Below are 11,623 nucleotides of genomic sequence, written 5' to 3'. Positions count from 1 at the left end.
TTCTGGTGCATTTGCAGGACCTATGAAAGGCACTTAGTTCCAAAAGGTCAGCACTAACAAGGACAGGGTATCTTAGATTGGGAGCTGACTTCCATGGAATACCGTACCATGACCTGGCACCAAGATGCTACTGGAATAAGTGAGTTATGTAAACTAGGCCAGGCAGCCAAGTTCTCTGGGGAATGTTAATTCAGAGGTGTTTGCAGAACTCTGACAGGATGCCATGACGTCCAAACATACAATCAGTTTGAAAACTGGCACACAACAGGCCTGCATTTTAATGATAACCTTTCCTGGTGGAGTACAGTATAGGAGCTTTGTTCCAAAAACCATACTGCCGTGACCACACAGTGCCCTCTAATCAACATCACTTAAAAGTGTTTCTCAGCATTTGCACCGGGCATGAAGAGAGCATGGATTGCATACAATACAGCAGTGGTTCTCAACCAGGGGTATGCAGAGGTCTGCCAGGGCAGCGGTACATCAACTCCTCTAGATATTCACCTAGTTTTACAACAGGCTACATAAAAAGCACTAGTGAAGTCAGTACAAACTAAAATTTCATACAGACAATGGCTTGTTTATACGGCTCTATATATTATACAATGAAATATAAGTACAATATATACTGGTATATTCCAATTGATTTATTTTATAAATTATATGGTAAAAATGAGAAAGTCAGCAAATTTTCAGTAAGAATGTGCTGTGACATTTTTATGTCCGATTTTGTAAGCAAGTGGTTTTTAAGTGAGGTGAAACTTGGGGGTATGCAAGACAATCAGCCTCCTGAAAGGGGTACAGTAGTCGGGAAAGGTTGAGAGCCACTGCAATACAGAACCTGCAGCACCCCACATCTCCTCACTTCGCATATTATCTGACAACCAGGCTTTGAAATGACCCCGGTCACTAATAAAGACCCTTCCTCATTACACATGTGCTTAAACAAATAAAGGGAAGCTCTCAAACCAAATCATTTCGTAACATCAAACATCTGCGCACTCATCTGTCTCCCTGTAATTGAGAACAAGTTCTAATGGAGATCTGTCCTTCCTTCAGAGATACACGTAGGGCCAGATCTCAGCTGGTGTAAATCTGCCTAGGTCCAGTGGAGTTCTGCAAATTTATACCAGCAGAGGGTCTGCACCGTCACTCAAGATTTTCTGCAGAGAGGAGGCCCTCAAATGCATCTTCCCCTCCAGCCTCATTGCAGAAACTGCCTGTGAAACATCTCACTGGGAAAAATAGGACCATGATTTAAAAACAGTTTGCCAGTCTGGAGAAGAGTTGCGATAAATATTTTTTTAAAAAAATATATTCAGTTATTAACTCTTCACCCACTGTATTGCTTAATCCCACCCTGGGCAGGTCCCCAGCTGCACAGGAAATGGCCTTTGCTTATTTTCCCCTTTGCTCCATCTCAGCAGCTCTTGATTTCCTTTTAAGCAGTTTTCTTTGGCAGCAGTCACTCTCGGTCAGGATTCTGTGCTGCTTGGTTGACTGTTCGAGGAAACGTTTGGCACCAAAGTCATGCAACTGACAGTAAATGAAAACTTTAAAAAGCTGCTCGTTAATTATACAAATGGGCTGAATTCCTTCCCACCTCCCCGACACACACACACACACTATTCTGCAAAGGCGTACGAGACTCACCGATTCGGTTATTAGTGTGGTCCCTCACTCGGGAATCAGCAGGGTAGTCTGTGGCATTCCCCGTGCTCTGGATCGTCTCAGCCAGGCTTGAGTCAGGACTGGGATTTTTTTCTGAGCTGGAGACCAAGTTGTTGTTGGTTTCCACAACGGGGATTCTGTTTAACAACTCCCTCTCTTCGGACTCTTTGTCAGCTTTCAGCATACTGAACCTCTTCTGTCGACATAAAGAGGAGACGAACAGGGCAGTGAACCTATGGCTCACATAACAAGAAGCAAAACAGGGAGGGACTGAAGTAGTTTTGGAAGCAACCACATCCCTCTGAATCCGCGAGAATAATAGTCGTATTTACAGAATACCTTCCATCAGTTGAGGCAAATTTTCAAGAGAGCTTAAATGACTTCAGAGCTTAGGTTCCTTTGAATTAGGCTCCTAAGTCCCTTAGGGCCAGATTTACAAAGATACGTAGGTGACTAAAGATGCTGATAGGTGTCTACTGGGATTTATAAAGTGCCTAAGCAGGTTTGGCTCCTATCTGCAACTTTAGGCCCTAAATATCTTTGTATGTTGGGAACCTAGCTGCTTTCGAAAATATTACTCCATCTTAAAGCACTTGAAAAACAGCAATGACTTAAGTCTCATAGCACGCCCCATCTGATCGAGGGGCAAACTGAGGCAGAGAGCAGTCAAATGACTTGTCCAAGGTCACAAACTGAAAAAGTGAGCGTCTTTGGCAGAGCCAGTGATAGAACCGAAGTTCCCAGGCCTGTCCCATAAACACAGACCATCTGTCCTCCAGAAATTGGATACAATGAACTTTGTGACATGAGACCTTAAATAGATCCTGCCTGCTCTGCATGACACAATCAGCAATGGGGATATATCACTGAGAACTGGCCTCCAGAGGATTGAAGTTATCATTGGCCTCCACCGGCTTGGCCTTTTTGGTCACGTTGCCGGACTCAGAGACAAAGTCCCTGAACCTTGAACTCTGAAGATTGACTATGAGGTCAGGAGGGTAACGGCCCGGTCACGGACTGGTGGTGGTCATGTGGTCGCCCGCGATTAACCTGGCTGCAGCAGATCAGTAATGATCCTGGGGAGTTACTAGATACCGTACGCTGCGGTCATGGACATTCAGCGCTCCGGACCTCCGCTGTCTAAGCATATGGAGGTCGCTGCTCTGCATAGTCCGATGGCATTTTCACAGAAGTAGCCTCCACGGCCAAGATTGTCCTCTCCCCACCTGTAGTACTGCATGCTGTGCACCAGCCATTGCTATCCTGTATCCTAGCGGTAGCTGCACTTCAGCGGTGGAGTATAGAGTTTGCAAAGCGCTAGGGCAGCAGTTCTCAAACTGCATTGCACCGTGACCCCCTTCTGACAACAAAAATTACTACATGACCCTAGGATGGGGGACCAAAGCCTGAGCCTGCCCGAGCCCCACCACCCTTGGCAGGGGGGGGCCTGTAACCTGGGCCCCGGCACCCAGGGCTGAAGCTGAAGCCTGAGCCCTGCCACTCAGGGCTGAAACCCTCGGGCTTTGGCTTTAGCCCTGGGCCCTAGCAAGTCTAATGCCAGCCATGGCGACCCCATTAAAATGGGGTCGCAACCCACAGTTTGAGATCCCCTGCTCTAGGGGAGTGTTGTATGTGTAATGAACAGAAATCCCAGGGAGAAGAACTTTGTTTTAATGGATGTATTCAGGCAGAACTTAGAATCATAGAATCATAGAATATCAGGGTTGGAAGGGACCTCAGGAGATCATCTAGTCCAACCCCCTGCTCAAAGCAGGACCAATTCCCTACTAAATCATCCCAACCAGGGCTTTGTCAAGCCTGACCTTAAAAACCTCTAAGGATGGAGAGTCCACCACCTCCTTAGGTAACCCATTCCAGTGCTTCACCACCCTCCTAGTGAAAAAGTTTTTCCTAATATCCAACCTAAACCTCCCCCACTGCAATTTGAGACCATTACTCCTTGTTCTGTCATCACAAGCATCACAACTTCAAGCTGGATTGGTGTTAAGACTGGTCTCGCTCTGTATTTAGCAGTGAGCTAAGCAAATAGCACAGCGGGAAATTATGTAGCGCTGGGTGATCAAGGGGCAATGAATTTAAAGGAAAACAGATGCATGTAAATTTCCCCTGATTTCTTGCAAGTTCTTGCCCTCTTGTGGAAGGTCAAGCAAGCACAGGATTTGAATTGGCGTTATAGAACTTCAGCGCAGAGTCACTGCAATCCTGTCTCAGAAGAGCTCCCCCTCAGGGCTTAATGATTATTTATTTAAAGGGGAAACTAAGATCCAATTAACCAAAGCTATAGCTTTCCTGTCACAGAGCCAAATTCTGCTGATGGTTCCTAGCTCTGCTGCCGTTTGCACACGATTAGATCAGCAAAAACCGAGCAAGGGGTTTCAAGTGTGAAGTTCCCAGCACTTGGCACACGTCTGACTCATTTTCTACGAAAAAGTACGAAAGGAAGCTTCCTGAGCCGCTGGTAGTGAAATATTGAAATGATGGTAGAAGTTTGTAAAACCAGGTTTCTTTACAATTGGAGATTTAAAAACATTTTTTACAGGTGAAATGAAATGCTTTTAAAAATACAGAGTTCAGTTGAAAGACCTACCTCACTAGCACGGCATCCATGTAGGCGTCAAAGATTACAAACAAAGACATTTAAAACAAAGGACATGAACTTCCATGGAGCCCTGACAATTGACTGCAGCTCAGGATCTGTCCTCTAATGTTACTGTGTTTATTTATGTTTGATTTGTTCATCTCCAGCCTGGGAAATTCTTACTTTATCATTACCATTGTTTTGTATTAACTGGGAATATCCCTGCACCGTGGATGGGGGTCATTATTTCCAGAGGGTCATGTTGGCTAACCAGCTTTAATCTGTGTCGTTACACCAGGCCTGGCACACCCAGCAAACAATATCCTCCTAACACCCGTTTTAGGACAAGCACTCTTGCCCACACCTGCAGAGAAGGAAAGGGGGCACCAGAGAGGGCTCAATCCCAATGACTTCATTGGGGGTGACAAGTGGAGATGGGACAAAACTGCCAAGTTCAGATCCAAACTGCTCCCAAAAGATCAGGCATGTTCGCCTCTGCGATTTTGGTTCCTGCCCCAATCTAATGACAACAGGGTCATAGCCTGCACGCCCCACTAAAGCAAAACTCCCATTAGCAGCATGACATTGATGGGAATTTTGCCAGCGGAAGGATTCCAAGATCAGGCCCCAGATAACAAGTACGGATACATCCCCCACGTGCACGTACATGAGAGGTTACAATGGAAAGGGGCAAACTGAAGGGCAGGTTTACACTTAAAACGCTTTGGTGAAGATGCTGATGGGAGAGCGTCTCCTATCGGTGGAGTTAATCCACCTCTGCAAGAGGGAGTAGCCATCTTGATGGGAGAAGCTCTCTTGCCAACATAGCACTGTCTACACCAGGAGTTAGGTTGGTAAACTACATCGCTCAAGGGTGAGGATTTTTCACACCCCTGAGTGACGTAGTTACACAGATATAAGTCTGTAGTGTAGACCTGGGCTGAAAAGGTTGTCACTGATGGTTTAAAAGGACATTATAAAATACCACTAATTATTTTTACTCCTTTTGGAGAAACCAGGAGTGATTTGGTGGCGGGGGGGGGGTCTATTTCATACTTACTGCACAGTTCTTCATCAGATCAGAACCTACAATGAGAAGAGGGGGGAAAAAACATATCATGTGTAAGTTTATATTAGTTTAACAATCCCAAGAAGACTATCAATGTCTCATCTTGTATTTGTACAGCACCCTTCACCCTGAAGGATTTTAAGTTATTTTACAAACTGAAGTACCCTTTGCATTCCTTCCCTACCACTAAAATGCAGACACATTTGGAGTGAATGCAGCTGAGTAGTAAAGAACCCCCCCATATTCAATAAAGAATGAACCATGCACGGCAGATTTTAGTCACGTTGATTAATGCCCTGCTGAATGTATTTAGATATGAAGGCACCGAGAAGGGAAGAAAAGCCAGATAGAACAGACTAGTCGATTGAAATCGCAAGGGGAGGTTAGCTGGGCACAATGTAATTGTGAGGCTGGCAGGCCACATGGCAGTTCTTAGCCAATGCCTGCAGCCTGGGTAAGAGCTGACAACGTCATAGCTGGAGACCAGACCAGGTCAACGGTACGTTAGTTTTGCTCAAAATAGGTATTAGTCTTATAAGAATGTATTTAGTGTTTAGATTTTATGAAATGCTTGTAAACTGCTGTCTGCATTAATCTCACTTGTAATTGTCTGTATTCCAGGCTATAAGAAAATATGTAAGTTGTGCTTTGCCCTGAACTTGTGAACTCAAGCATGGGAACCATCCCCCACTCCCTCTGCCCATCCAGAAGGACTATCAAAGTCAGATGGGCCACCAAGAATCATTGCAATACAAAGGACTGGTTAATGGCCCTGTCCATCTGGGAAATGCTCTGTGCAAGGAAGCTCCTCCTGTGGGCTTGGAAGCTGAATGAAGGAAATAAACAAAGCCACAGGAAACAGTTCCATCTTTTTGGCTGTTCGCCCTCTGAAGGGCCAGAGACTCGAAGGGCATGTCTACATTTGCCATTTAAAGCGGAAAAAGTCCCTTTTCTGCGCAAAGACCGTGGGAGCGTCTACACTTGCCAATGACTTTTTTGCGGTGAAACTCAGAAGTTTCACCGCAAAAAGAAAACCACCTCCACGAGAGACGTACAGCTCTTACCGGTGATGCTTGTGCGGTGACGTACAAGTGAAGACACGTTCTTCCTGTTTACAGAGCTTTTAGCCTCCGCAGGATATCCCACAGTGCCTAGGTGGCCACTCTGGCCAGCAGCTCTGCTGCTCCGACACCAGGTAAACAGATGTCTGCCCCTCCCCCTGTAAGGCCCCAGGAACTTTGAAACTCCCCTTCCTGGTTTTTTTGGCAAGCGCTCACTTATCCTCTGGCCAGGTGACGCTGGCTGCTCCATGGAGCAAACGTTCCCCTGCTTGGAGCAATGCTGAGCTACTGGAGCTGATCAGTGTTTGGGGAGAGGAGGCTGTGCAGGGACCCAGGATGCCCCGCGATCACCCCCCGCCCTTCCCACAAGACCTATCATGAGAATGGAGAGAGCTGCACTGTGGGATAGCTGCCCTCAGTGTGTGGCTCTCATTGGCGATGGAAGTGCTGCAAATGTAAACACCCTCTGACGCCGGTGGAAGTGAGAACACAAACCAGCGCTTTTCTTTCACCGGTTCACTATCACCGGTGAAACTGACAGCGCAAACACTCTGCAAGTAGCCTAAATTGAAGCCAGAGATCCCCAAGGGCTGCCTCCTGGGTCTGCCCTGAAAGACACTTGGAATGGACCGATCACTACAACTCTGTCACTCTTATGATTTAGATGGTAACTCATTCATGTTTTAACCCTGTAAATAACTCTCTGGTTCCTTTTTCCTCGTTAATAAACCTTTAGCTAGTTTATTACAGGATTGGCTACAGGCGTTGTCGTTGGTGCAAGATCTAGGTGCTAACTGATCTGGGGGTAAGTGACTGGTCTCTTGGGACTGGAAGTAACCTGAATGTGGTGTGATTTTTTGGGGGGTAAGTGATCATTTATCACAAAAGTCTAGTTTGTCTGGATTTCAAAACAGACTGCAGAGTCTAAGGGGACTGTCTGTGACTCCGTGGTAAGGCTAGCATGGTGATCAAGGAGTTCGCATTTCTTACTGGCTTGGTGAAATCCACTTCTAGAACCAGGAGCGTTGGAAGTACCCTAAAAGCGTGGGAAGGGGGCGCCCCACAGGCACCCCAACCATGGGCACGCCCCCCGCGCCGCCCCTTCCCCCAAGGCCTCGCCCTCTGCTCGCTCCTCTTCGCCCCTCCCCCCGTCACTCGCCCTTACTGCAGGTAATAAGTGGGAGGGCCCTGGCCACCTGCCCCTCCCCGATCCGGAGCCCCTGTCTAGAATACACCACCAGTTTGGGGTGTCTGCCCTGTTGAGCCACTCCAGACAACATGACAGTAATGACTCAGGTTGGGGCTTGGTTAGGGTACTGTGGTTAATGCCCTCTCTACTTTTGTAACACAAGCCACAAGGCCTTCAGGTCAGGCACTGTGGTTTTAAGTTTCACCTAAAAAACGGCACACCTCCAGCAGCACTGGGCCCCACTTACTACGCAAGGGCATCGATTCAGGTGGAAGAGCGCCATCTGTTGCACCGTTTTAATAGTGCTGGAGAGAGCAATGCAATGCGTTTTCCCTGGCACCTGTCATATAAGTCTAATAATGTAAAAACGTGACTCAGTAACAGTTGTCCTAATTAACACAAAAATGGATTGAAATTCAGCTAGAAAATCTTCCGCGATAGACCAGAAAGATGGCTCAGGCCTCTATCAGTCACCTACCCTGACTTGAAGATTTGAGTCTACATGTAGTGACTGGATACAGATCAAGAGCTGAGAAAATAAAAAGACACCATGTTCAGCACCAAAGTAGATCTGGGACATATGGAGGACGAGATCTGATCATTACCAACGAAGATTACCCTTCCCCTCTCTCCGCTTGGGGCTATACCAGCTAACACACAAAACAGACCCCAGACGACACTGTTCTGTGCCGAGGAGAGACATTTTGTTACCATTTCTCCCACAGCCTCTGAGAAACTCCCCACGCAGCCTGTGTTTCGTGGCAGCACCATCTCTTTCTTCCTCCATTAACTGCTTATAGGATTCTAACGTTGAAAACCCGGAGGTCAGGATCTGCCTGGACTCCACACCCTGCCCTGCCTGCTCCCAGGGGCTGGTCGCCCTCCCCTTCTTCCCAACACATGCAGCGGCCACCCAAACCTTTGCAAGAACAGGTGACAGTACCAGCATGCTACAGGTTAATGAACAGCTAGAGGGCTCAGGAAACTCACTCTTCCCATTGGGGGTGAAGATCCGCCTCTTGCAAGCCTTCCTTTGCCAAACCGCCAGCATACCAGCGAGAAGCACCATGCTGCAAAGAACCACCGCACCCCAGGGAACAAAGCTCCCATCACCTGCAACACAGAGCGGACAGAGGGCGTATCGTTAATGAAGCTGGGATTTTTTTTAAGAAAAGGTATGGGGGGGTCCACAGGCAGTATGAGAGAGAAAGACGTTCCCACGCCAGAACACGCACGCAGACCCAAGCCCGCCTTAAATTAAATAAATGGAGATATTCTGTCTCCTAGAACTGAAAGGGACCTTGAAAGGTCATTGAGTCCAGCCCCCTGCCTTCACTAGCAGGACCAAGTACTGATTTTGCCCCAGATCCCTAAGTGGCCCCCTCAAGGATTGAACTCACAACCCTGGGTTTAGCAGGCGAATGCTCAAACTACTGAGCTCTCCCTCCCCCATGTGCTGCATTCACCACGTGCGTTATCAGTGCTGTCACCTGTCTTGGCAGTCTTTTTTGTAGCTATATCTGAGGTAGGAGAAGTGCCAGCTGCGTGTTTTGTATCCGATCCACCGACGGTTCCCGCAGCGGTCCAGTTGGCATCGCCAGCGGCTGCGTCACTCGTGAGGATGCTGGCGCTGGTCACTGGCTTTGTGGCAGTGTGGGAATGCTGGCCTCCCACGGTTGTTGGCTGCTCGTTCAAGAGCGGCGCTTTTGCCCTGCCGGAATCCTTCAGCTCGTTGCTGAATTTCACAGACAAAGTGGCGGGTGTGAGGTGGGTGGGAGGTGGGTCCATGCAGACTTGGTCGTGTGTGGAATTTCCGCTGTCCACGGCTACTTTGTTTAGCTTGGCACAGCTGGGAAGGGGAAGGAGAACACGGAGGTTACAGGTCACAGAGTAAAAACGCATGAGGAATCCTTGGGGGAATGGAAGATAGGAGAGAGGTTACCTGAGTGATAACCACCCCTTTGCTCGTTTTTGTGCCATCTGCCCTTAGCCAGAAGCTCATCCCTTCCCATTACTCCTCCCACTGCCCCACAGGATCTCTTTAAGCCAGATGCAAATCTAACATTCATGTTCAAGTCTAACCCACTCTAGTCAAGAGAGCTCGAGGTTAGAGGGGTTCATTCATCCACACTCAAACCTCCCCACCCCCCTGGCCATGTAATCTTGTGTAAGTAATAAGAGAAATAGGGATGCCCTCAAATCTCTGCTCACTAGCAAAAAGCTGCTCCTTTGTCCCGGGGCTGGATTTGGCTAGTTTGTGCCAGAAGAGCGACAGCTTCCATAATATATGGAGATATACCTATCTCCTAGAGCTGGAAGGGACCTTGAAAGGTCATCTAGTCCAGTCCCCTGCCTTCACTAGCAGGACCAAGTACTGTCCCCTGACAGATTTTTGCCTCAGATCCCTAAATGGCCCCCTCAAGGATTGAACTCACCACCCTGGGTTTAGCAGGCCAATGCTCAAACCACTGAGCTATCCCTCCCCTGCAAAAAAATGGAATCATAGACTATCAGGGTTGGAAGGGACCTCAGGAAGTCAGCTAGTCCAACCCCCTGCTCAAAACAGGACCAATCCCCAACTAAAGCCCCAAACTGCCCCCTCAAAGATTGAACTCACAGCCCTGGGTTTAGCAGGCCAATGCTCAAACCACTGAGCTATCCCTCCCCCAGCCAGCTCCAGCTCTAGCTCTAGACAGCCGGTCAGAAATCTGGGCTTACTCCGTGTGGGGCTTGCAGAGTTCGGTGCTGGAGTGCCGCTCAGAGAAGGTCCCCGAAGGGCATTCTTGGCAGGAGACATCAACTTCTGAGGTGCCTGCAGGAAAGAAAAAAAAAAAAGTGATCGTCAAGCCGTACGCGACAGAGTGAGCCGTGTCGCCAGCACCGCCCCGTGGCCAAAGCCAGAGGAGACTGGCTGGCATGGGTGGGATGCTTACCTCTGACTAGGACTCCAAATCCTGGCTTGCAGACAGTGTGGGAAATGCATCGCGCACAGCTGTTCAGAACGGCAACCTTACAAAACAGCCCTGCTCGGCACTCACACACCCTTCTGGAATTGAAGGAGCAAGGGACTTTCTCCACAAGGTCGTATTCTGAAAGGGGGAGTGAGAGAAAATTAGCATGGAGGAGTTGCAGGGAGAGGAGAAGAGTTGGAAAGGATAATGAGTGTTCTGTTCAGCGACAACTCAAGTCACAAGAGCAGGAGAAGTCTGCGGACCAATGGGCTGGAGTCTGATCAACCAAGCAGGGATCAGCCTTGGTCAACAGCTGAATGAGAGACCTCTGGGGAAATCCCAGGTCCTGCAGGAAGTGGCGCAGTGAGGTGGTAGGTGGCATTCCCCTCTCTAAGTACTGAGCCAGCACAGGGGGCCATTCTGCTGCTGGAAATGCCGTTCTGAATGAAATGTTATTACTGGGATCCCAACCACTTGTGGGCTGTCAAGAGCTCACTGCACATTTGCAAGATCGGGGTGTTAACTCTCCTGCCTGAGCCAAATTTTAGCTCAGGCAATTGTGTTCCGTCCTCCTAAATTTTCCTGGTAGCTTCTCTTAAACATGCTAGCCTCCCTGTTCTAACCTGGTGGGTAATGTTGTGCATTGTTAAACATCTCTGTGCATCCCCCCAGAGGTAGCTGCAATCCCAGTAAGGCTTGCACTTCAATTCTGCGTCTGCAAAACTCTTTGGGATCCACTGGGGTGAAAAAACACAAGAGATGGGTCCGCACCAGAACCCCAGATCCAGACTTTGGGAGAACCAAGATGCAAATCTGAATTCAGATCCAAGCTCCGTGGTTCGTTCCTCTCTCTAACGTCATACCATGTGGTGGGACGACTTTTCAAAACTGAACAGAACATCCAAGTCAAGCATTTGGATGCTCAAGTAGGTGCACAAAGTAGAAAAGTAAAATAGCCAGACGTGCACTCTCCAAGAGCCTGATTCAAATTCTACCACTGACCCTAAATGCAGCCTTTGGATGTCCTATTGAGCTACCCACCCAAATATACAAATGGGACCAGTTTCACATAATGGGGATACC

General features: G+C 48.2%; 1 protein-coding gene across 1 annotated transcript in view; it reads right to left on the bottom strand.

Annotated features, from left to right (window-relative positions):
• LOC112122560 (tumor necrosis factor receptor superfamily member 8-like) overlaps positions 1-11,623 on the bottom strand; it is a 65,817-nt gene that overhangs the window by 16,707 nt on the left and 37,487 nt on the right. Inside the window, exons 5-11 of the mRNA XM_029913567.1 lie at positions 10,523-10,678; positions 10,308-10,401; positions 9,080-9,438; positions 8,580-8,702; positions 8,068-8,118; positions 5,331-5,356; positions 1,654-1,867 (exon numbers count right to left, since the gene is read on the bottom strand). Coding sequence (XP_029769427.1) covers positions 1,654-1,867; positions 5,331-5,356; positions 8,068-8,118; positions 8,580-8,702; positions 9,080-9,438; positions 10,308-10,401; positions 10,523-10,678 — 1,023 coding nt within the window. The remainder of the gene's footprint in view (positions 1-1,653; positions 1,868-5,330; positions 5,357-8,067; positions 8,119-8,579; positions 8,703-9,079; positions 9,439-10,307; positions 10,402-10,522; positions 10,679-11,623) is intronic.

This window comes from Terrapene carolina, unplaced genomic scaffold, assembly GCF_002925995.2.
Source record: "Terrapene carolina triunguis isolate 2854851 unplaced genomic scaffold, T_m_triunguis-2.0 Scaffold714, whole genome shotgun sequence".
In the NCBI taxonomy this organism is placed as follows: domain Eukaryota; kingdom Metazoa; phylum Chordata; order Testudines; family Emydidae; genus Terrapene; species Terrapene triunguis.
This window is presented reverse-complemented; position numbering and strand designations above follow the sequence as displayed.